The sequence below is a fragment of the Anopheles gambiae genome, chromosome 3, assembly GCF_943734735.2.
Source record: "Anopheles gambiae chromosome 3, idAnoGambNW_F1_1, whole genome shotgun sequence".
NCBI classification, from domain to species: domain Eukaryota; kingdom Metazoa; phylum Arthropoda; class Insecta; order Diptera; family Culicidae; genus Anopheles; species Anopheles gambiae.
In genome coordinates, this window is record NC_064602.1 from 11072862 (window position 1) to 11098622 (window position 25761).

At 47.7% G+C, this 25761-nt stretch overlaps 4 protein-coding genes across 7 annotated transcripts in view; 1 reads left to right on the forward strand and 3 right to left on the reverse strand.

Moving 5' to 3' along the window:
• The window catches only part of LOC1277494 (tRNA-dihydrouridine(16/17) synthase [NAD(P)(+)]-like), an 84705-nt gene extending 61302 nt beyond the window's left edge, over positions 1-23403 (reverse strand). For all 3 annotated transcript variants that reach the window (XM_061653026.1, XM_061653027.1, XM_061653025.1), the window contains exons 1-2: positions 23264-23403; positions 22849-22982 (exon numbers count right to left, since the gene is read on the reverse strand). The gene's annotated coding sequence lies outside the window, so the exon portion shown is untranslated. The remainder of the gene's footprint in view (positions 1-22848; positions 22983-23263) is intronic.
• Positions 3140-10872, reverse strand: LOC1277492 (uncharacterized). The gene is made up of 2 exons (XM_061653024.1): positions 10667-10872; positions 3140-9557 (listed from the first exon to the last, which is right to left on the reverse strand). Exon 2 carries the CDS (start codon positions 8872-8874, stop codon positions 5314-5316), a length of 3561 nt encoding a protein of 1186 aa, XP_061509008.1. The 5' UTR covers positions 8875-9557; positions 10667-10872; the 3' UTR covers positions 3140-5313.
• On the forward strand, positions 19912-22340 carry LOC1277491 (sphingomyelin phosphodiesterase). Its single transcript, XM_316957.5, has 3 exons — positions 19912-20122; positions 20379-21808; positions 21889-22340. The coding sequence occupies exons 1-3, from the start codon at positions 19981-19983 to the stop codon at positions 22225-22227; spliced, it is 1911 nt and encodes a 636-aa protein (XP_316957.5). The 5' UTR covers positions 19912-19980; the 3' UTR covers positions 22228-22340.
• Positions 23404-23667: 264 nt separating the features above from the next.
• The window catches only part of LOC133392697 (signal-induced proliferation-associated 1-like protein 1), a 78637-nt gene continuing 76543 nt past the window's right edge, over positions 23668-25761 (reverse strand). For both annotated transcript variants that reach the window (XM_061653321.1, XM_061653320.1), the window contains exon 4: positions 23668-25717. In XM_061653321.1, the coding sequence (XP_061509305.1) occupies positions 25166-25717 (552 nt within the window). In that variant the 3' untranslated portion in view covers positions 23668-25165. The remainder of the gene's footprint in view (positions 25718-25761) is intronic.

Sequence of the window (25761 nt, forward strand, 5' to 3'; positions counted from 1 at the left end):
AATTAACCTAAGCTGTTCTTAGACGTCAAAAGATTTCTGAGCAATTATGTTTTATCATTAAAGCCAAATAGTCACACACAGTCAGTCGTAACAAAAGCATCTAATTGCGGTCTACGCAAGATTTGATTCCAAGACTTACAGTATGGCAGCCCGATGATGTACGCATGTCACCATTAAAGCGCTCTTTGAACAGTGTGTATAAACCTAATATGTGCAAACGTCAAGATTATTTCAGGCATCATTCAAGAGGCTTAATTCTTAACGTTTAAGTCTGTTACAGTTATTCTAATAATAATAATAATAATAATAATAATAATATAAATAATAATAATAATAATAATAATAATAACAATAATAAAAATAATAAAAAAATATAAATAAAATAATAATAACAATAATAATAATAATAATAATAATAAAAATAATAATAATAATGATAATAATAATAATAATAATAATAATAATAATAATAATAATAATAATAATAATAATAATAATAATAATAATAATAATAATAATAATAATATAGATAATATTTATAATACTAATAATAATAATAATAACAATAATACAAATAATAATAATAATAATAATAATAAAAATAATAATTCTAAAAATAATAATAAAAATTTATTTCTGTACAGAAAGAAAGAACCCATCTGGTTCGTTGAAAAAGCATAGCTCCAATGAGCCATTTCAGCCATTCGATTCCCGCACAAAAAGAACTAAACACATGCCACTAATGAAGAGCCACCGAAAAATGAATTAAGGAGTAGGTTCGATTTTTAATGACATCCATAACCACAACGCTAACGCTAGCAAAAGTGTCCAAACTCAGGGACCAAAACGCAATACGCAGCACAAGCAGCAGCCACGTGTTCAATCAGTTTGGCCGGATTGAACACATGTGTGTACCACACAGCCAACGCCCGGTGGTCGTCTGTATGGGGGGGCAACATCCCTGGGAATGGGAGAACTTTATTCAATTTCTCAACCGACCGGGATGTCTGTCGAACCACCCGTGCGAAGATGACACAGCCAATCCAATGCGACACACCGTACACCAGCCATATTCGTGTTGCCCATACGGTGCGCTGTTGACGTTGTGTGTCGTCGTCGTCGTCCTTCTCCTGTTACGATGTACTATTCCTGCTGCTGCTGCTGCTACGTCGTTTGTTGTCGTTGGCCATGAATTATTTAACAGCTTTTTACCACCGAAAACTCAGCGTAGCTACACGTGAAAGGCAACGAACAGAAGCCGCATCCACCCAACCCATCCTTTTTTTCTCTCTCGCTCGCTTAATAGAAGTGTCTTCCTTCGGTAGTGTAGTGGTGCTTGGTGTGCGCCACCGTGCGTGAATTCATTTATCAGTACCACCTATTTATCAGCTACACAATAGCAGCACCACAAGCAACAACAAAAAAAACCAAACTGATCGAAAAGAATATGATGTGAATAAATTTTTGCTCACAACCGACCGCGCGTACCTTCTTGAGCCCGTGGCGTTTGTCACCACACAGCTGTAGCGAGATATTATTGGACGGGGACGGGGAGAGCTTGCTCTATGCTTTTACAATCATCAGAAGGGTGTCAAAGAAGGGGGAAGAGCGTACATATTCCGGCAAAAATATGCTTTCAAACCCGCCTGATGAACATTAACAGACGGCTGCTTATCTTTCCCTACCCGGTAAATGCTGTGCTGTCTTGTGAAATATGTCACCGCAAACGAAGCAGAAAGCGTATGACAAACGTTGACATGTTGTAAACCACGAACAAGGTGGTGTCCTCTATACCTAAACCATATCAATTATTTGCTTAATATTCTTTATACACACACACACACTTACATATAAAAGTAATCCAAAGTACCCCGCCAGTCGTACCAGCAATCGTTTGCAATTATCCAAAGTCTTCTGCCTGTGTGCACAATCAAACTCGGAGCAACTCTTATCCACGGCGTAAGCCCTCGAGCCCGTTTTGTGTGGCAGCTAACAAGCTAAATCCGCCACGATTCGCTGCTTGGGAAGTTAAACGGGAAACCGCAACATTAAAGCCACATCCGAAATGGAATGGCGGGGGGGGGGGGGTTTCTCTGACTGGTGTGCCTGCTCTGGGGGAAGGGAAAGATCGCACAAGAGCACAAACAGGGTAGGGCCATAAATCGGATAACGAAAGAAATTACGCGAAACCTTCGAAACCGCGGTGTGTAAATTCCGTTCCGCAACAAAGTGCCTCAAAGGAACAGAGAGAAAGAGAGAGAGAGAGAGAGAGAGAGAGAGAGCGAGAGCGAGAGAGAGAGAGAGAGAAAATCAGCATAGAAGGCACGAACGAACACAACAGAACCGGGTCACGAACGCAACGATCGGGAAAATTCTTTCTCCAAAAGCTCAATCCCTCCTCGGCAGGGGGACGCGCACATGACTTGTGACGTGGGGCGAGTTTTCTTGTAACTGAACTGAAAAATATCTCTCCAATGGTGCGTGGAAAATGGTGGCGATTCTTGGGATAAGGAAGACGGAAAAAAGGATGCAATGAACGATATGGACTTACACAGCGACCGTCCGATGGGATAAAGGTTCGACGGCGAGTAGTAGATCCAGCGCTTTCCTTGTGGATTGTGTGAATCAATAAAATCCGAATTTCTCCATTCCGTATGGTCCGAATGGTTGCAGAATGGTTTCGACTCTTGACATTTGCTTGTTAGAGTTTAAGGTTTGGAAGAATTGGCCGAATCTTTTGAAGCCTCGCCTGAAGAAAGGCCGCTTTTTGTGAGCTACAACGGCAGGTTGGACCTGTGGCTTTGTAAGTTAATCCTTCTTAAATATTTCTGGGGTCTATTACAAATGACATAGACACAAATATAACTTAAAATGTACCAAAAACTGAACATACATAATGTAAACTAAACTTTAAATAAACTTAAAATTGTATTAAAAACAGCAAACATACTCTATAAAAGCATTACCTTCTGTTTGACTCTTCTTTTGTCATCATCAGTTGTTGCCCCATTACTGTAAAATCTCCACATCTCACTCTTTTCTTATTATTTTATGTATTTTTTCAAATAAACAATTATTTATTACTATGTATATAATATATCTTTCCCAACACATCACACTCTTTGTTATTTTGTTTGTATTTTTGGAACGGTTTTACACTCCGTGCTCTTCTCCGTGGGTTAAGGGGATTATACAATACATACAAACATAGATTCTGCAATCATCGTCTGTCCTGCTCTACTACCCCGGCGCAATGCATTGATGTGCATCGTCTGTTTTGGTTTATCTTCTATCCTTAATTTCCTCTTTCTTTTTTTACAGTCACCCAATGTGGTAGCAGTCATTGCCGTGTGCCGATGAGTGCGCTTTTTTGATGAGTCGCTTTGAAGAGCAACATAAAAACTAGCTCATCATTGCATCGGACTTCTGCCAAACGTTGACGGGAATTGAGTGCATTTTACGGTAATGCGTTTTTCCTTTTTCAAACGCTTCGACTTTTTTTCCATTTTTTCCTACGAATAATCTGCACACCGATTTCCACTATCATTTCGTTGCATTACCATACACACGTCTTTCTCTCTCTCTCTTCTTTACAAGGCTAGCTCACTCACTCAACATCTGCTTTCGAGATTAGTTTCAGGATTTTTTCCTCTGATGATTTGCTTTACACCAGGATTTATCAAACATTGGTTATTAGCTTTGCCCGTTTTTTTTGTATCTGCTCTCAAACTGCGCTCACATCGGATATTGGTTTATATTGCATGAATTGTGAGAAGTGTATGTGTGTCTGTAAGTGGGTTAGCTTGTAAGTAGTCTATTTGCTTTTGGGTATAGGGGTTTTTGCATTAAATTATTCGCGATTCGCTTCCATTCGTTCATTCGTTCGCTTTCTCGCGTTACTCCTGTTTTGTTTATTTATTGGCATTAAGAGTTTTTGATAAATCTGCGCTGCGTACACAAACACACACACAGACACACGCGTACAGAAAAAGCGTATAAGCCCTTCTTCCTGCTCTTCTCTTCTCTTTGCCCCCTTCATTGCTTCTTTACACAGTATCACACTCGACAAAAACACTCACAGAGATGCACACGCACACACACACACACACATTGATGGATGTACATGAAATTCGAATCATGAGAAAACACAGACTCCTTCTCCTGTCAGGTTCACGGTCTACACCTTTTGTGGGGTTACACGAGGAGAAGGAAAAACCAAATGGGAATCGGGAAAATCCGAGTTGCTGGAGTACGGTATTGGGGCTGGCCTATACGTGGGCTTGAATTATTTAGCAGTCAGAAGAAGCAAACATACACAGACAGAGACATAACACGAGGATCCTTATCTCTTTTACATTACTGCATACGTATCTAAAGATGGCCAGGTTAGCGCGCGCCCCCCGGCTATTGATGATCCTTCATCCTTTCTGCTCCAACTGCTTTTTCTTTTTGCACCGAAACCAACAAACAACGTTAAAAAGCGCACTCCTGTATAATTTATCCGTTTTCCAATACACGATGGACTTTAATATGATACGCTTAGTGCGCGCTTCGGCAACAATCCGTCTCTGCGTACAAGACACACGCGAAGAGGATCTCATGATCCTTCGCTCAACTTTTTTAATTCGCATCTCCTCTCCAACACTTATGGACATGGTTTTTCGTATAAAAAATAATTTTGATTATCTACACTAACGCATCCGTGGCATCTCGATATTCGATATATATTCTACGGCTCTAACGATTTGAAGCATCGCTCTCTTCTAGTACTTTGCAAGAACTAAATCTGGCCGGATTGATGCACACTCACACAATACACACACGTACACATACCCCGCTAGGGGACGCTCGAGAGCTTTTGATTTATGAATTTCAGCGATTTTCGTTTCGTTTTCTCCTAAATTTTCGTTGTATCGCATACGGCTTTACGTTAACGTTGCTTCTACAGCGGTGGTGCACATACAGTCGGGTTCATTGTGTACTACACTGCTTCTGCTTGAGTTGTGTTGCATCTGTCAGCCTCAAAATGGATCACACGTCGGATCTAAGTCTTCAAGCGCCGCGACAATGTCGCCTCGGGGGTTACTATTCGTCACACTACCTACAATTCCTGCCTATTCTAACGCTTCCATCTACATAACAACCCAAAACAACACAGCGACACTCGCAAGTTTAGCTCTCTGCTCAGAGATGCACTTCAGACATTCGTTCCGATAACTTCGTTGGAGTTCGTAGCACTAACGGATGAAGATGTAGGGTTTAGATGTTGCCTAGCGACCGAGAAAGAACGGAGGATTTGCTAGCTAAACCCATTCACGGGGAGTTATCCACATAGCCAGTGGTGGCCACTAGCGGACGCGTTCCATTACTGCTAGAAGCCGCCGGATACACGTGCCGACAGGGCTGGGGTGAGGTCGGATTCGATAGGCCGGACTCGTGTATCGGCGACAGGGTCGGGCTGCGGTTGCGAATCACATTCTTGCGACGACTGCGCCGGTAGCTCATCGGTGGATGCACCGGACCGCGGACGGATGATCCCGACGTGGAGGACGGCACCGCAATGTCACCCATCAGTTCGGGCAACTGTTCCGCACAGATCATACCGCCGCCACCCTTCAACCGGCGGCGTGCCGGTGGCGGCAACACTGGCATCGTGATTGCGCCAGATGAAGATGAATCTCCCGCACCGCGTATGGTTGACGTGGGCAGCAGTGAGTGCAGCTGCACAGAGGGAGATCCCGGTCCGGACGAAGATGTCGATGGTGTGTTGGAGGACGTGGAGGACGCAGCGGCTGCCGCTGCTGCCGCCGCTGCCAATGCCGACGCACCGAACCCGGGCACTGTGAGCAGTGCACTGGCGAACTCACTGGACGACAGTGGACGTATCTGGTTTTGACGGACCAGTGCGTTATGCTGCACGCAGGAGCTCGCAGAAGAGGAGGAGCTGCCACCGGAACTACCAGCAACGACCGTCGTGCTGCTGCTACTACCGCCGCTCGCCAGATTCGTCCGACAGCGTGGTCTCCGGTAGCGATCGATCATACGCATCATGTGTCGTAGGCGTACGACGGGCCAAGGCCTTACGAGTCTTGCCCGGGGCCGTTTCGGTACGGGGGACACACTGGCCGGCGATGGTACACCCGCCTCCTGCACCAGCTCGTTCCCGTTGGCATCGGAGTTTAGAATTTGTATCGCCGACGAGTCGGACGACGTTTCCCGCTCGATTCGATCGCACCCACCATCCGCACCATCATCCCGCTCCTTGATCGCGCGAACCGCGATCGCACGGGTGCTACTAACACTAACGCTACTACAGTTATTGTTGGCACAGTTTTCATTACACGTCAGTTCTGGTGCGTCGTGGCTGTGACGCTCAACTGTTGCGGGCTGCTGCTCTGTCACGCTTCGATTCCTCCCTTCCGCTTCCTCCAGCCCGTACTGAGCGCTCATGACCGTGCGGCTGCCCGCAACGGACACCGTGCCGGAGATGGTTCGCATGTCTACTGGCACGTCCGGGCTGTCCGGGACGCTCGAGCAGCAGTTCCATTTTCTCTTCCACCGATGGTGTGACTTGACCGTGGCGAGCCTATCGCTCGCACAGCACAGCCGTCGTCCACCCTCGACCAGGGTCGGCTTTTCGGCTCCCCTCCGACAGGGATGCACATCGTACGGATGGAGATGATGGGTCGTGGAGTCCCCATTCGCCGGTTGTCCTGCCGCCGGTTTCTGCATCTGAAAGCTGCAGCAAGAGCACCGCTCCGTGTACTGGATGTACGCCTCCTCGGACGTTGTCGTCGTAGTGGTCGTAAGCGTCGTCATGGTGGTAGCGAGCAGTGTCGCTGCCGTTGCTGCGGCAAGAAAATCGTTCCCATGGTGATGATGCCGATGGTGATTGTTGTTGTTGTTGGTGGTCATCGTAGAGGACGTGTGAGCTGCCGCCATCTGCCGGCTGTACTGCGAGCAGCAGTGAAACGTTCGCGTGCCCTGACAGTTGCCGGAGGTACTCTTCCCTTCCGTCGGCTCTTCGTGCGGATCGTCCTCCAGCATCGAGCAAAGATAGAAGGCAGCCTTCTGATGGTGGTGGTGCTGCTGCTGCTCGAGATGTTCGCGCCGTCGCTCATCTTCGCCACCGCCCGTGGACGTCGTAGTGGTGGTGCTGCTGGACGAACTCGACGCAACGTTAGCGGTCGCCGTGAGTGTACGCACACCAGCAGCGGTGATGTTGTTGCGACACTCCGTACTACCACTATCGCAACAGTGCAGCGTGCGAGGTCGCACCCGGTTCAGATCGTTTAGCTGACCGGGCAGAATGATGGCGGATGCGTGAGTCTGTGTGTTGGCAGCACTGCCGCGCCCCACGTACGATACGCCAGCCGGTGAGGCGTTGATCGTGGCGTTAGTCTTCTGATTGATCGAGGAGCAGATGTACACCTCGGGGAACTTGCGCGTTCCGGCGTGTGTGCAGCTGGAGAAGAGGGTGTTGTGCTTTGCGGCGTCAGCTCCACCGAGCTGCGGTGGCCCATTGGACAGGTGCGTCGTGCCGCCGCCTGCTCCGTTCTGCTGAGCCGCCGCTGCCGCCGCTTGCCGACTGTTGCGTATGTATTCGTACGTCGTAAGACCCAAAAACGAGATGTAGATGTGAAAGAAGCAGAGATGCAAGAGTAGCCCAGCGGCAATTGCCGCTAGTATTCCCAGCGATGCCACAAACACTAAAAACACCGTGTGATGCAGTCCGATACCTTCCGCGACAACCGGTTGGGTCGTCGTGTTCGCTGCCGCCTCCACGGTCGTGCCGGTACCGTTCCCAACTGCCGAACCGCCAAAGAGGCCCCCGACCGTCCCATTGAGCAGGATGTCCTGGGCGGAGGTGGTAAAGTTCTCAAACAGCAGCCCACCGGTCGTATCATCGCCCGCCGTACCGGCGGCGGTGGTCAACTCAAGCTCGACAGCGCCCGTCGTCCCCCCATCGTCCGCTCCGATCGGGGCAGTGGGGGTGGTGGTGGTGGTGGTGGTGTGCAGATCGGCCACCTGCACCAGCCCGAACCAGGCGAGATTAAGCCACCCGACCGGCTGCACATGGTACAGCACGATCTCGACGAGGGCGGCGGCCAGTATGACCAGTGCCGCGATGACCGCACTCACCACACACATCAGAAAGGCGACATAGTTCCGGCCACCGACGCAATGGTTCAACCATTTGCAGTGATGATCGAACGTGCCGACGCACTTGTTGCACACGCTGCAGTGCTTGGTGCGGGCGCTGGTCGTCCGGATGTTGCACAGGTGGCACCGCCCGTTCTCGATCACGTGCGTGTGCCGGGTCCGGTCGAACTCGGGCACGACCGTCTTGCTGGCGGGCGCGATACGTCGCAGCTCGGGATCGGCCGGATCGAGCAGCAGGGCGGTTAGGTGGGACGCGAGATGCAGCAGGTACAGGCCAGTCAGGGCGATGTAGAGCGGAGGCTGGAGGGATGGTTCTAGGGCCGGTATCAGCACACCGAACGTGGAGTAGCCGAACAGGGCCAAAGCAAACCAACCGACGAGCTGGAGTGGATGGAGTGGTAGTTGCAGTCCGTGGACGCGCCGATCCTTGCGGTACTCGGAGGCGCCAAGGTTGTCCTGGGACGAGCAGAACCGGTTGCGCGTTAGCTTACGCGCCCGCTTGGAGAGCTGCTGGCGGACACGCTGAAGGATCGAAGTTGAGGACGGTTTGCTGCCGGTTGGACCGGTGCTGAAGGAGTACACTTTGCTGCCGGTTTCGTTGGCCGGTTGTGGTTCGGTCGGGGCGGCTGCGATTCGGTTGCTTCTTCGCAGTCCTTGCTGGTGGCTCTTGTCGTGGGGCGTCGCACGCTCGACGATAGACTCCGTGAGCATGATACACGGTCCCGGAAAGGTGGAGACGGGTGGTGGTAGCAGCGTCGTTACAGTGACCGGACAAGGGCATCCTATGGCGCGCGTCCCCGGCGAACGGTTTCATAAGATCGGTTACGACGTTCGCTCGTTCGTTCGGCACTGCACTGGGGTGGGGTAACCCCTTGTTACGGTTAGTTGCACATCACACACGCGACCGACACCCTCCAAGGCAATACTGTGCCTTCACTTACTTCAAGTAACTCCGAGTGTGTGTGTGTGTCCTATGTCAGCTCCAAAGCAGCTGAAGCGATTTAGATAGAGCGTGATAAGAGCAATCGGAGTGTGTAGGTGTCGGGACGTTAGCCGTCCCGGAGAAAGGATGCGTTACTATGGGCAACAGGATAGGGTCGCAGTCACCACACCACAAAACATCTACACTGTCGCTTCGTCTCTACCGAGCTACCGAACCAAACACGCCCGATGTTCGCTGCCGAACCATTACACAACCACTGCCGCTCGTTCTCGAAAAGAACCACACACAGACACGTACACACACTAGCGCAAACTTCCTTCCATGCTGCACGAAATTACATAAGCGGCATCGTGATCCAACACTGTTCAACACCAACGGTTTCACACCGTACACACAAGCCGCTCCTGTTGCTCTCGCGCGCGCTACCGACACCAAAAGGACCAGAATGGAGCTATAGATGAGGAGTTAAAGATTTAGTAGGATGGACACACACACCGACACTCAGACGAGAAAAGGGTGACAAATAGTAATCGGGGGGGAAAATCAGCCACAGAACTGGAAAGGGAAAGAACGCACGGGGAATAGTTTGAGTAGTCCTTCCCGTTCGTTGACGTTTCACGTAGTTGGCGGCGAAGTTGTAGTGCCTCTGCTGCTTCGTTGCTGCGTGACGTTGCTAGCGGCGGCAGTCCTGCTCATCGTCTCTAGCTGAACGTGAACCATCCGTTTTGTAGGTGTCTGTGTGTGTGTGTGCTTTTTCACTCGCTTTGCGGAATTGGTGCCGGTCTTGAGGATTGCAAAAATCGAAGGTCTATTTTGTCGATCCACCAACAGTCCAAAAGCCCCCAACAGTAGTCGCTCTCTGGTCGTTCTTGCAACCTTACACCAATACACGAAAAAAAGGCCACGTCGACGGCTTGAATGTTTCGTTTTCGCCCACCAACCAGCCAGCACCGTGCGGAGCACACTACAAAGCACTAGAAAGCGAGCGCCGTATCACTTTACCGTGGCAAAGAAAATGGGCACAATTTTCCACGTCCTCGTTTTTCACCGCCACCATCTCACCAAACACGACCCGGAGTGTACGAGGATAATACGGGCTTGATTACGTACGCACGCGGTGTACGAAGGATATTTCCGTTTTTGTCGTGTCATTCAGCGAGCCATAGTAACCGAAGCCGAACTTTAACACGCACACCGGGTGGGGAAGCGGCGAGGCTTTTCTATTTTTTGCTTCAAGAAAGACCACCGTAAGTAGTCGGACACGGACCGATTTTCACTCACAAGATATTCACTTGCGGACAGTTTAGTTGTTAAGGAACTTTTAATGCCGTTTTTTCTTTAAATCACTTCAACAAAACCGATTCGTTGCAAGGATGGCTCTAACTCCTGGCCCGGAAGCGTGTTTCGAACTCTTTCCAGCACTGTACGCTGGAGCGTGGCTGTCAGGCAATTTGGGTGTGTCTGTGTAACTGTGTGGCTGTGTGTGGGCACGCGAGCCGGATGCACCGTTTTGTTACACTATACTGTGTCCTGATGGCACCGCTGGACGCAAAACCTTACCGCGGCCCGGAGACGACCAATCCCGGACAACCGACTTCCTGCACGGCTCAGCTACTACTAAGCACCACTACTGGCAAGCGTTAGCGGACGAATGCCGAACGGCCGAACGGCCATCACGAGACGGCTACGATCGCACGGGAATGTGTGCTCGGCCGAAAAATGCCAACACGCGCGCGGCGCCTCCATTCCATTCGGCACGAAGTTTTATCAATATCGAAGGGGAAAGCTTGAAGGGGCGCGACCGCGTTTACACGGCGTGGTTCGAGCGCTTGAGTGCGCAGACGGACACGTAAAAGCCGGTAAGAGTGGGAACAAACAACCTCCAAAAAAAGAACATTTTTCAAGCAGGTAAGTGAAATATTGTGACAATTAAGAGCTTATTGTAAATAGAATTCACGTCTAAGATTAACAAAATTGCATTTTAAATCCAGAATCGCTCAAAAAGAAGGGGCAAAAACCCGAACCACCCGCTTCACAACCGCGCATGACCAGTTTCCTTGTTGTCGAACGTAAACAAACCATACTGCTTGTTTGAAATCGGGCGGGTTTTTGGTGTTATCCTCTTCTTTTACCCCGCTATCCGCTATTATGCCCAAGCATGGAGTAAAATTTTACGTAAACCCTAAACACAACGGCGAAAGCGCGTCAGGCACGACTGACTCTCACACACTCCCTCCCTTTCCAGCGAGTTGTTCCCAAGCTGCTCCAAAAGTTACCCAGTTTCCGTAAGGTCCGAAACGACGTGGATACTGATTAGTGCAAAGGTGGTAAGGATTCGTTTCCTCATTGTTCGACGCAAACCGCCCCATCCAAGTGCCCGCTTCGTGACGATCCTTTTGCATACCTTTCGGGCGCAAAGAATGGCCCTTCTTTTCCTAGCCTACTCTGACGTCACAGCTAGGAAACCGTCGTCGGCATGAATAGTCGCGTAGTCACGTCGTGTGCTTGGTACGTTTCTGCCTCGCTTCTAATCGATTGCCATATGGCTTACCATCTTGGGCGGGAGCCTTTTCCCTCTTTGCTAAAACTATTACTCATTTGAAGAGGAAAAAGAAAAGACCAAATGACACAAATAGACGACGTGAGAAGGGCTAAAAATAAAAACGGGATAATGGAAATACAATGCGAGCGAGGCGTCGTTCATTATGTGTGGCTGAGTGGGCGAAAGGTGCTCAAAGGGCAAAGGTGAGTGCGCTGCTAACCTGTAGGGCATTAATTCCATTCCAATGACCTATACACCAAGTGAAAAGTCCCGGCACCGGCAATCCGGTTATGGTGAAAGTAATGCACATAATTATGGATTATTGTGCCGCTGCTTGTGTATTTTTAAGATGTAATCGATCGGGCCCTATACCTGCGATAGTAACAGCCTTTAAACAGTCGATAGCACTTTAGTATAAAAAAAGACTTTTAATTCTATTTTAAGGTTGAAAAAGGTGCATTTTTTCACATTTTTAACAGGAGAGTCGGATTATAAATTTCCTTCTCAGAGGCAATCCTGCTTTCCGCTTATACTTGCCGATATCAACGAATAAAAAGCAGTTGCGAAAGGAAATCGAATTAGGCTACCACAACATTTCACACACAACAACGGAGGGTGGGAGAGACGATTTAAGTCATTCAAATCCTTCCTGCTCACCTTACGCAGCCCAGCAGCTTCCCTTTTGCTGCGGGCAGCAAATTTACGCAGCAACGCAACGCAACAACACGTCCTCGCCCGTCTGCCCGCCACAACAACAATGTTTAATTTGCGGAAAGTCTGTGTTGAATTTCCATTTTTACACCCTTCTCCTAATACTCCTCCTCCTCCTTTCTCTACCCACGAAATCGAAATCCCACCGCTTTATCACAACATCAACGCACAACAACCGTATGCGTAGCGTAGCACTTGCTTTGGGGGGCGCGTTTGTCCGGGAGGAGAAAAGTCGTCATATTAACTTTTATGTTTATGTCGGCGCAAATCGCGTTCCGAAAATTCGCAAACGACACCAACACACACACACACACACACATACATACAAACACTCTTCCTCTCTCTCTCTCTCTCTCTCTCTCTCTCCCAGCCATCACATCGTAAGTAGTAAAATCGTCGCTGTCGGAGGCTTTTCCGGCTTAATTTTCCAGCCCCCAAACACAGTGCGGAGAGTGTGCTTCTTTTCGTCGCACTTTTCACAGATGGAATGGTGTTGCATATGTCCCTTTTTTGTTTATCTGCCTTTTTTCTATCAACATCTTCTGTCTGACTGACTGTGTGTTGTAGTTCGATGAGACAGAAAGAGGCAACTGAGTTTAATATTACCATTAAAAAAAAAACAAACCGGCTTTGTTTTCCAATTTTACTACCACCCTGCAACAAAAAAAAAGCCACAGCATGGCGATGAAAATGGCATAAAAATGGGGAAAGAGAGGGGTAAAAATCATATTCAAACAAAACACTCCCCCGGTCATTCAACGGTACATTCATCACAGCCTTCGTTCGCTTCCTGATCCTGTAACTATTTTCCACATACTTTTGCATTGGCTTACTCCATTTCCGATGCAGAGATTCATCATGCCACGGAATCAAGTCCCTCGCTGTTCCCTCTGGAGTCCCTCGCTGTTCCCTCTGGAGTCCCGCTGTTCTGTTCCATGGACAGAGCAAATATGGCGGAAAATTAAAGAGTCGTACAGCGTGTCCATTTTCCTGCCAAGGACTGGTTTCTTCTTTTTTTTTTAATGTCCACGCTCATACTTTGCCTGTCCACTTTCAGGCACACAACACAATGCGTTGTGTATCGGCCACGCAAAAGGGGCCCAAAGAATGGGGGAGGAGGAGAGCACGAGTGCCGTTTTGATTGTGTTTGGCTGTTTGAATTATTGGATGAGGAAACCAGGGGGACATTTCTTTTTTTTTTCCTCTCTCCATCCATTTCAGGTTGTTTATATTACTTTTATACACTTTCCTGCACTGCACACACACACACACACAATCTCTCTCCAGCTTGCCGTGCGGGGCAGCCGGTTTTCTGACCGGGCGCAAAACTTTAGCCCGAAAGGGAAGTATATAAACCCGCACTGTCCACACCGAGGCCACACCGATGGCACCAGAGGCAAAGATTTATCCCCTCACTCACCCCCCCCCCCCCCCCCCACACCTTCAAACCCCAAGCCCCCTCCCAAGCCTGTGTCGCTACTGCGGCCCGCTTGCAGGACACAGCTTCCGGTGTTACACGGGAGGATTTATGCATACAAAGTAATAAAAAAGTGAAACGCAAAAACATCCTCCCTTCCCTTCAACACCGCCGGCCGGCGATTGGCCGATCCGGATGTGCCAGCCGTTTTATACCGCACCCGCAGCGTGACCTTTATTGCTTTGCCAACCCGGTTGGCTCCTCGCCGTCCTCGTTCATCACGATGACTCGTTGGAAATACATTAAATTATCATATTGTTTTGTTGTGCTGCTCCCATTTTTGCTGTTTTCAATCCATCACGATGCGAGGATTTGTGCGGCTGGGTTAAGATGATCCCGCTTCAATACCGCGCACCGGTAGAAAGGGAATAATACGAGCTGCAAAAAAAAAGACTTCAAATGACATTGGAGGAGTACATTGGTGCAGGAAATTCATCATCGCGGGTCGGGTGTTGGAAAATTGGAAATAGCAAAATTGGCTTTTCATGGTATACGCAATGTCAATGCAAGAAAATGGGGGGGGGGGGGGGGAGGGGGGAAATGCAGTTTTATGCCAATGAAAAAAGGAAAGAGGCATACAAGTATTATCCGATTGGAGTTAATATTGCTTATCGGAGTTATCCGATAAGGACGAATAATATTGTTGGCAGAGTTTTTCCTCGTTTCCTGTTCTTTTCCAATCGAAAAAATATCTTATTGGTTTAATATTACGTCCTAATCTGGTCATGATGTTAACGAACAATTTATAGAGTTAACAGCTTGTACTGTTATTTCACTTTTTATGTTATAAAAAGCCATTTTGAGAGTAAAAAGTAACCAGGACTGTACCTCTATAAACCTATAAACTTTAACTGCAATAAAATGCGTTTTTCAAATTGTATTCAAACTCGAATTTGCAACCTTGTCCCACTAGTTCGCCAACATACACCAAGTATTCAAATAAAGAAGGTAAAAAATATAATCCATCACATGAAAAATGGGCCCTTAATTGAGCTGATGAGCGGCTGGAAATGATGGACCAAGCGGAGCTGAGGTTATCCGATGCTGCATCGAATGACGGACAGACAGCGGGATTATGATTATGCTCCTCTTTGCGTACCGGATTAAACTTAATCGTTGTCAGATGTTGTACGGTCGAACACACGAACCTTCAGTTCAGAACTGACCTTCAGTTGTAAACCATTCGTCAGCGCTTCGAGTTTTCGATTCCACGAAAGCAGCATAAAGACGTGCTGAGATGGAAAGTCCTTTCTCCAATGCAAACCTCGGCATCTCTGTTTGCCATCCAGTGATAAAAAGCCGCCACGAGAAAGCAAACAGATTTGCGTCGCCAACATCAACCAGTGGGATTTTTTTTTTATTTTACAAATAAAGAAAGATAAGTCTATTGTCGACCGAAGAGGATTTAGGTTTAAGCAGCATGTTTTTAGAGGCTTAAAAATCAATGGAAAATCACTGTTATTGGACAAGAAAACTATGTGTAATCTCTACAACAACTGTTAGCTATCGTCCATCGACAGCCGCAAGGTATGCAATCCGCATAGCAGCAAAGCAACTGTTATGCAATCCGCATGATACAATCTCCGGTTTTAAACACAGTTTTATCCGTCTATCACTGCAACTTGAAAGATTGATTTGGGATCAACGGGCTCAACAAAGCTTTTAATCCCACTTCCACAAGGCAACTGGTGGTTTGTTTGTTAACTAATCATAACTAACCACAACAACACAGAAACCCTTTTCTTTCGCCATTTTTTCTGCCAAGATTCTACCAAACTATCGAACGACTAAAAGCAATCCAAACTGTTCTTTACAAAAAGTCCATTCCACCCCACATCAAACGCTTGCTCCACTCAATCAAACCAGGTGCGGTGAAAGTAAATTGACGGTGATCGATCATAGTAGTCGCCTCGCCTCTAGAAGCCCGTTAAATACACTTCCGACTCGTTCGACTCGTTCTTCATCGACGTCGACAGGAGAGGGGAGGCACGGATAGTAGGTAGCGTAGCAACCGCAGCCAAACCTGTAGCCATCTTTATCGCCATCAAGTGCAGAAATAGAAATCCTCACAAATACATACACACGCAGACACAAACACGTGTGTGTTCTACCAAAATAAATTGAAAACGATCGACGAACGAACGAAAAGCATCAAACAAACAAGCAATAAAAAAGCAACAAACACGCACACATGCACACACACATACACACCCACAGCTCCAGGATGTGCTACTAGTTGGACGATAACGTTAACCTTTTTGGAGTAGTTATGGGGAGATGTGACGGAAAGAAGGAAGGAAAAACAGCTTCCCAATTCATCCTTTCACCAACAGCAGCGGCAGCAAGGTTTGCTCTAGCTTTATCCACTGCCCACCGTTGCTGTCCCACGTTCGCTCGCTGCCGGGCTTCTTCGCAACCGATCAGCACCAATAAATCATCCGCCCGGTGGGGGAGAGTCTTTGGATTTGGCAGACGAATAAACAGATCCTTCCCTACCGCCCATTCCGCGCGAAAAACTATCCCATTCTACTCCCCTTAGGTCGGGTTGTTCATCCTACACGATGAGGTTTTACCCCAGCAATGGAACGATATTTGACGTTCTCGGCTGCCTCGGTTGATTCCTTCCGACCAAGGCCAACAGCTCCTCTCCCCAGGAACGTTGATGGAAACTCTTGCCACGTGATTTGTTCCAACGATGTGAAAAAAAACTAAAAAGAAAAAAAAATACTCAAACACAAACCTTATCACACACACGGACATCTCCTTCTCCTCCCCGCCGATCGAATCAAGGCGTTGAGGAGATAAATAATTCCGCAGATGAATGACGGATTGCCTGCTTCCTGACCCGGCTGCCCGCACACAGCGGCCAAAAGGCTGCAAAGGCAATAAGTTCTTCGTCTCTTGGCTCTCTTTTTGGCGAGAAGAATCGACCTCCCGAACCCCACTCCTTTGCCAGGTGTCTGTGGCAACCGCTTCCGTCTATTAATCTTTAATTGGACGACTATCTCACACATCGGACGAACAATCCAAATCAATCGAAGCTCGATGTTGTTGTACTCGGTAAGATGATGGGATAGATTATCCGCGTTGAGCGATGTTGTTGCTCTGTGTTTTCGCCAATGTGTTATCGCCTCTGATCTGCTTCAATTATTGATTTATAGCACGCGTGCGAAAGAGCAAAAGCGTCCTTCATTATTTATGCACAATTGTGTACTAATATCCTTTGGTAGAAGGAGCTGTTAGCGCTTTTATTTGCAAGATTTTTCCATCCCTTCAGCTAGGTGGTGCATGGTGGTTACAAGTTCCGGGAAACTCTTTAATCTTCTCTCCCGATGTAATCAACCGTTTCCGCAAACGAGCACATTAACCACGAACCTCTTCCGGATGCTCCACAAATGCAGGGTGGAGGAAACCCGACCCAACTATAGCAAACTATCAGAGAGCAAGTAAACGGTACGAACGAAGGAACGGTAACAACCACAACGATGCGCTTCCTGCCCGAACCGATGGCAAATGGTTCGATACCAAACGATGCATATTTAATCTTTCCTCTTTGCGCTCGAAAAACTATTGATTCCCATCGAACACCAATACCGCAGGGTCGGTGGTAGTGGGACGCTGTGAAAGAACCCTTATCGGTGGCTGTTGAAAGGCAGCAACTGGTAGTATTCACACAGCAAGCAAAGCTCTCGTCATATTCTCAAGTGGCAGTACACCGGGGGCGCGTTTGTGTACCTTTTAGCTTGCCGGTCTGGGCAAGAATTTGTCGAGAGAAGAGAAAATACCAAGAATTGAATAGGACATAGGGAAAAAAGGACCATTTTTTAACAATGCTGCTATAATCGCTTCTGTGCTGACCCCGCCGAAGCATTAGAAGGGTTTGAAATGCACTACTTTAACAAAGCTTGTTATTGCAAGAAGGCCCTTGCCAACCACAGTGTGTAGTGGGAATTAAATGGTCAACGAGCAACGAACGCGCAAAGAGCTCTCTGCAATACGCAGAGGTATGCAACCATGGCAACGGAGCAGCAGCGCAATCAACGGTTTCCCGCTTGGATTCTACGCAAACTTGCCTACGTGGTCATGCTGGGACGTTAACAGGTTTGATTGCATCTTTATGAACTTTTTCAGATTTATAATTCATTTGTAAAGTCGTTCAATATCGAGTCTACATTTTTATGTCTTCTTTTATGTCTTCTAGAACTCTATCTGTTAATTGAATTAACAATTTCGCAAAAAATATCGCTTTTTAGTGGTACGCTCGCCAGCTGGCTGACTAGTTTAATTAAAAAGCATCTAATTAAAATAACAAACATCTCATGGCTTGTTGAGAAATTATGCAAAAACGTGTCAACTAAAAAGCAAAAATTGACTCCGAAATCAGAACCGTCTCCGGAATCGGAATCGACCTGGGAATCGCAATTTGCTCCGGTAACGGAATCAGGCTTGACTCCAGAAATGGAGTTAGGTCCGGAATTAGAATTAGTTTTTGAATTGAAATAAGAAGTGTGGGGAGCGACAATAAGTCCGGGAATCTCCATGTAAATAGATCATTTACATGTAAATTTTGATTCTTTGCCGCTATCAACACGTAACATCATTGGACCCAAACGCCTATTTCTATGAAGATGCCGAAACCGACTCCGTTTCGAAGCCAATTCTTATTTTGGAGTCAATTCCGATGTCGGAGCCGATTTTGATTCCGGAGTCAATTCCGGAACCGATTCCGACTCCGGAGCTGATTCTGATTCCGGAGACAAATCCGATTTCGGAGCCGATTACGAAGGCGATTCCGGAACCATTTCCGGAACCAATTCCGGAACCGATTCCGGAACCAATTCCGGAGCCGATTCCGGAACCAATACCGGAGCCAATTCCGGATCCAATTCCGGAACCAATTCCGGAGCCGATTTCGGAATCGATTCCGGACTTACTATGCGGAATCCATTCCAGAAAACTTAAGAGCTATCCGGAATCGATTCCGACGAAATCTTCTTTTTCCCCATCACTGGTTCAGACTGTAGTTGGCAGGCCATCCAAGTTAAAGTGCTAATTTTCATTTCGAATCCAGGTCACTCATTGTATCACTCATATCAATCATTGTAAATGAAACGAATGAAATGAATGTTATTGTTTTTAAAATAAAAAAATTAAACAAAAAAACCACAACGTAGTTAATCTATTCAATTTCATAGAATTTTGCATTTTTGTTTTGTTCCAGGCAATGTTGGTTTTACCAAGAAATTGGATGTTAATTGCTATTGCAAACAAGCATCCATTAATGGTAATCAGTGGTATTGCTGTAAATAAAACTAGGTGACTGAGGTCTAAATTAACAGTTGAGTTGCGTATGAGCTGCTTTGGGGTGTACGAGACTACGAACCCGAACACTTGGAGCAAGCAACTTAATAAGCCGTTCATTTATCGCGGTATGCAATCGATTGAATGCCTATCTGATCAAATAAAACATCAAGAACCCTCATAAAAAAAACCCGTGCCCACAACACAAATCACAGCAAAAGGGAGAAAGTCTTACAGCAATAACCCAGATAACGCACACCTTTCCTTCGATGTACAGCAATGCTCTATCTCACGAGTAAGCAAACCAGCCAGCCAGATCATGTCCCAGCGCTATTAATACGCGGGTGCATCATAAATTCATGCCAATATCCACGCCCCAAGCCAGCCATTCACCTCAAAGTTCCTCCGTTCAATGTCCGCATCCAGGGCATCATCTTCTTTGCGTGATCAACCAATATTTACGGCCAAGCTCAAGCTCCAAAAAGCCAAAGATCCTTTAATAAGATCGTACGATTCAACTCAAAGCCCGTATCGGAGTTTCCCCCCGCCCCTCCTTCCCAGATTGGCACCTCTCAAGTGGTCCAAGTTTCTAATCACGAGATACGGGTGCTGCTGTTGTGCCCTGCTGTATGTGCACGCGAATTCCAACTCCCACCACCCCATCTGTCCCATCCATTCAAAACGGTAGCGCAATTATTGTGGCGCATTTTGCTTAAATGCCTTCTTATCAACCCGCCGGCTGGTATAAAAACGCTCCACAACCGGGCGATAGCACTCTAAAGTGTGCTGGACACCTGGGGCAGCGCGTGAACTTAGCAGCAGCAGCAGCCCGCTTTTAGTGCAATGAAGTGTCAAGTGTCGGTGCTGCTTGGGGCAGCGCTGCTGTGCCTGGTGGTGTTGGTGCTGCAGCCATCCACCGTACGGGCTGATCGGTTGCAGCCGAAAGGATACAAACAGACGGTGGAGAAGCTGCAAAAGTTTTACGGTAAGTGAGCAGTGCCGCTTCAAAAACAACTCCCGTTTGACGCACATTGGCGGCAATCAATCTCCGGCCGAACCCTACAAACGCAAAAAAACAGCAACACAAACACTCGATCTGCCTTAATCTTATCGTGTTTCCCTAAGCAAGGCACGTTCCTCTTCACGGGGGGTTACTACGGGAGCTTGTGCCATAAACCAAGATTATCGTCAGGCCTGTAGCATTATCACGAAATCTCCTTTTTTTGCTTTTTGCTTTGCAGCGTCGTTTGAGCAGCAAGTGTCGCGGGAATTCCGCCGCTGGCAGCAACAAGGATCCATGACGCCCCACTTCCGCCACCTGATCGCAGCGTCCGCCATCGGGAAAAGTGAGCGAGCGCAGGAGATCCGCGAGCTGCCCACCGCTCGGGAAGGACCGCTGTGTGCGATCTGCCGCGGATTTGGCGGCTCGGTGCTGGAGTTCCGCCGTGAAGGTGCATCGCGGGAGGAAGTGTTCAACACGACGGTCGAACTCTGCACCATGCTCAACCTGCAGGAGGAATCGATCTGTCGCGGGTTGATCGATCTAAACATTGACACGATCCTGTACATTGTCGACAATCGGCCGGAACTGTCTTCCGCGTCGCTGTGTGCGGTCGTGTTTCAATCGGGTGCTTGTGTGCTGGATGATCCCACCTTTACCGAGTGGCAGGTGGAGCTGGATCCGAATGGAACGCCCGTGACCGCATCGAAAGCGGGCACTCCCCAGCGTGGACCGAACGATCTCAAGATCGTACAGATTACCGATCTTCACTTTGACCCGAACTATCGGCCCGGGTATAATGCGGAATGTGGCGCTCCTGCCTGCTGCCGTGAGTCGCAGGGAGTGCCGGAGGATCCGGCAGCCGGTGCCGGCCACTGGGGCGACTATCGGAACTGTGATACACCGTGGAATGCGGTTGAAGATCTGCTCGATCGGGTGGCGGAAGAGCATGCCGATGCGGACTTTATCTACCACACCGGGGACATTATCGATCACGGCATCTGGGAGACGTCGATCGGGTACAATGTACGCTCGATCAGCCGTGTGGTGGAAAAGTTCCGCCAAACGTTCGGTGAAACGCCCGTCTACAACATTCTCGGCAATCACGAGGCCCACCCGACGAACGTGTACGAGCTGGGGGAGGTTACGCGGCCAGACTTTTCCACCAACTGGCTGTACCACCTGTCGGCCGATCTGTGGAGCCAGTGGTTGCCCCAGGCAGCGCAGCAAACGATCCGGCTGGGCGGGTACTATACCGCGCTGGTGTCGCCCGGCTTTCGGGTGATTGCGCTGAACAATAACGATTGCTACACGTTCAACTGGTGGATTCTGTTCCAGCCGGACGCACTGAAGGGCCAGCTGCAGTGGCTGCACGATGTGCTGCTGCAGGCGGAGCGGGCGGGCGAGAAGGTGCACATTCTGGCGCATTTGCCCATATCGTCCGATTGTTTCAGTGTGTGGCAGCGCGAGTATAGGCGCATTTTGGAGCGTTTCCGCGACACGATCAGCGCCCAGTTCCATGGGCATACGCACAAGGATGAGTTTAATGTGTTTTACGCGAGCGAAAGTCCGGAGCATGCGGTTGGCGTGGCGTGGAACGGTGGTAGCGGTACGTCGCACACGAACGTCAACCCGAACTACGTCGTGTACTACGTCAATCCGGAGACTTACGTGAGTTAGCGGAGGTGTTTATTTGTTGAAGGATGGAGTATTAACCGCTTTCTTCTCTCTTTCATTCCCCCCCAAAACAGGAAGTAACGGACTTTGAGTCGTACGCGTACAATCTAACCTCCGCCAACATGTCGCCGGACGAGCGTCCGGCCTGGTTCCGCATGTACTCGTTCCAGGAGGAGTACGGCCTGTCCGATCTTAGCCCGGCCGGCGTGGACGAGATGATCCAGCGGCTGGGCACACCGGCCGGGCGCGATGAGCTGCGCCGCTACTGGGAGTACAAGGTGAAGCTGGCGGATGCATCGCTTGCGACCGACTGCACTGATGAGTGTTTGCTCAATCATCTGTGCGAGATTGTCACCAATCAGGCCGATGACTTGAGAAAGTGTCAAGAGCTGTCGGAGACGTTCTTCGATTGAGGGGACAAAAATGGAACAGAAAATTGCGTATGCGTTTTATAAACGTCCGGTGAAGAATGGGAAAGGGGGAATGCAAAGGAATCTAAAATAAAGTTACAAAATTGTTAAGTCCACGTGTATGTGCCTTATCTTTGTGGGATTTTTTTGTAATCGTTTCATAATTGGCCCTGGGTGGAACGACGTCCTTCACCATTTGACGGTCATTTCCTGAGTATTTGACATATTGTCCAAAGTTGACCGATATCACTGCGTGTTACACCACGAACACGGGGGCCTGGTGGGAAGGCTGATGTGATACTAACAGTCCCAAGAAAACCTTCACAATTGATAAGGAAGACGCAACTTCACACTCGCAATTTGTTGGTCATGCTTTTTAACATATTTGACGGAATCAATGCAACGGTAGTCGGCGGAAGATTGTGCAGCTTATCAGATGGTGACCGAAACACAAATAATCAAGGTGTATTTATACAATTAGAAAGATAACTGATAAGAAAGAAAACAGGGAATATCATAATAGAATTCGCTGCCGTAGCATTGACCTAAACTTGCAGCTCGCTTTACATTTTATGAAATAGTTTTTTTAAAAGAACGACTGAAAAAGATGAAAATATTACTCACCACGTGCTTTTTATTCTTCGCTTTTGAAACTGCCCGTCGTATGCAAGGATTGGCGCAAGCGGTCAACACTTTGTACACAAACAGCTGTTCGCCAGACAGCGACCGGGAAACCACAGCACCGTAAGCCAACCACTCTGAAATGTGGAATTTTGGTTGAGCTAATGAAACCTGCACGGACTTGCTTATTTCTTTCAATATTCTCTATGAACTAAAGCATTATTAACAACACTACAGCACATTCGACGACAACGTCCACTGGCACGAAGCTGCGTAATTTGCCTGTTCAAGATTGCCCGTGGGAAAAACTGTACGCTCTGTTTCCGAAACGATTGCAGCCCTCTACACCAATTCTTTTCCCCTCCCTCGAAAGGATACGTAAAAATGTGGGTAAAACAAAAGCACCACACACACTCACCCGGGGGAAACAGGCAATGTTTAGAATTTTCCACCAAAAGGAAGCGAACCGAAAAGCACTGCACACCGGAGAGAGCACGCGATAAAACGTAAACAAACCAGCGGCACCTGAATTCCCGACGGCCATCAATTTTGACATGACAGCACAGCGAGTGTTCAATCCGTACAGTGTAAACGCAAATATATCTGCTACTTACGCTAGCTGCCGCATCGACCCGGGTGGCGCTGCTCTAATGATTTGAATTTGAACCGTTGGTGGAGTTAGTTTGAAGAAAAACTGATATTCAAGACGTATTAACAATAAATGGGCTTAGTAATTTCTCTTCTTCTTCTTCTTCTTCTTCGAATGTATGAACTAATTTTCGAATAATAATTTCATAAAACAAAACAAAATCACACATTCAGTTAAGAGTTCTGTAGTAACGTTTTATTTCATTTCACTTCATGGATTCGCTTCATGTAATTGCTCTTACTCGTCTAGTTATATAATACAACAAAAATGTAGAGATAGTAGTGTGTTACCCATAAATTAAGAGATACTAAGGGGGCCTGTTCTTTACACTGTTTGCCGTTGCACCCGTGCGGGAGATTTCTCTCTACATGGAATTAACATTGAAAGTAGTAATTTATTTCACAAACTGTATGTTTCTTCTTGCTTTCTCTAGTTTTTCAAACCACTGCAATTTCAAGCAACAACATATTTATAATAGTAAACCGATCGATTGTGGTAGAGATTTCCATCTACCTCCCAATAGTACTGCCTTTTGTAAGCGTGTCTTTCTGTTGGTCCTGTGCACGATTTGGCGTAAAAAAAGAACGAAGCTTAAAACTAACAACATTACCGCACAAGGGAAGGAGCTTGCTGGCCGCACCAAACACCCCTTTGTGCAAAGAGCACCGAAAACGGTTACAAATAACACACAATTCCACAAGCACTGGATAATATATTTTGCTGGTCCGGGAACGGGTTCTAAAATTCCTAACTGTTCCTTCCGTTTGAAAATACCGTTTAGTGGTGCAGGGACGTGGTGCTCACTCTGATTTAACATCGAATGTTCGCACACGCAAAAAGAGAGATAAATTAAGAACGACTGCTACTAATGCTGATTTCTATACACAACAAATAAATCATACAAAATACCTTTAGCAAATTGGGAAAAAGTGGGTAAGTAGTATAATAGTAGAACAGTACATTTTATGAAGAAGAGGCATTTTTGGCATAATATTTGTCCTTATCGCTCGCATACGGTGCGCACCGCAATCTACGAAAATCGCCTCACCACACCTCGCCTGGTAGAGGCTACGATTTCTTGCTGGTATCCTTTGTTGCGCCTACATACATATTTATGTAAATTGGGCTGTATATAGTTAACTACATTCTAGTTCACGTAATTGGTGTTTGCTGTTGTGATTTGCAGGAGAAAATTGTCCCATTCTCACTCACTTCATACAAAGGTGAATCTCTTATCCTATAAAACAGGGCCTTACACCCATATCAATGTTCTCCTCGTCTCATCTGCAAAAAGACACTTCCTCCCGCTGTGTTGTGTTGAGTGTGTGTGTACAGAATATTTAACGTCCTTTATACTGGTGCTCAAAAAATCTAAACCACTAACGTCCTACAAATAGTATTGTTGTAAGAGGTGCTTCTTACTGTGTTTCTGTGTATGTGTGTATATATATAAATGTTATACTCGTTTGTTCGCTAAAAGCGTACACACACGAGACGCTTTATGTACATAATTTTTGGTCAAATATAAGAAAAAAACGAATGTCAATGTTTTCCCCCCTTCCTTCCCTTTATAAGACGATCACGCTTTGGAAGACATGACATGTTTGTGGGTGTGTGTCTGTTCTGAATTGCTCACTGTTTGCTATTTACCGACCTAGCCACCCGCCCTCTTTACGATTGACGATCGATCGTCTGGAAAAACCATTCGGTGAACCGGCGCAACTGCTGCACCGCCGCCTGACTTTCGTCCTGCAGCCGGCGGTTCTCCTCCGTCAACCGTTTGACGGCATGCTCGAGCGACCGGCGGCGCCGCTGTTCGCGCAGCACACGATCGGACAACTGCGTCACCTGGCACTGCAGTTCCGGCAGGCTGGAGCTGTTCTGCAGCGCCATAAGTGCTTGCTGCTGGGCCGCTGCAGTGCTACTACTGCCGGTGGATACGGGCGAGGCCGAGCTCGGTGTGGAGGAGGACAGGTCCACGCCACTTCCGATGCTGCTGCCGGTGCCGCTCACACTGCTGCTTCCACCCGCACCACCACCTCCACCGTTGACAATCGTTCCCATTGGGCCATTGCCGCCACCGTTCATGGTGCCGTTGTGACCGGACTGTTGCTGCGGATGTTGCTGCAGCTGATGCTGATTGTGCACTCCGTTCAGCACCTGGCTAATGTCGTCGTAGTATACGTTGCTTCCTGGATGGGATTTTGCCACGGTTTCAGATAACTAAAACAGAAAAAAAACAAAAGTTAGAAGAGCATGTTCTTCTT

Bases quoted from the DNA above. Each gene is read 5' to 3' on its own strand.
- LOC1277492 (XM_061653024.1), bottom strand. From the start codon at position 8,874: ATGCTCACGGAGTCTATCGTCGAGCGTGCGACGCCCCACGACAAGAGC.
- LOC1277491 (XM_316957.5), top strand. From the start codon at position 19,981: ATGAAGTGTCAAGTGTCGGTGCTGCTTGGGGCAGCGCTGCTGTGCCTG. The intron at 20,123-20,378 runs GTAAGTGAGCAG...TTTGCTTTGCAG, and splicing joins GAAGCTGCAAAAGTTTTACG to CGTCGTTTGAGCAGCAAGTG. The intron at 21,809-21,888 runs GTGAGTTAGCGG...CCCCCAAAACAG, and splicing joins ACGTCAATCCGGAGACTTAC to GAAGTAACGGACTTTGAGTC.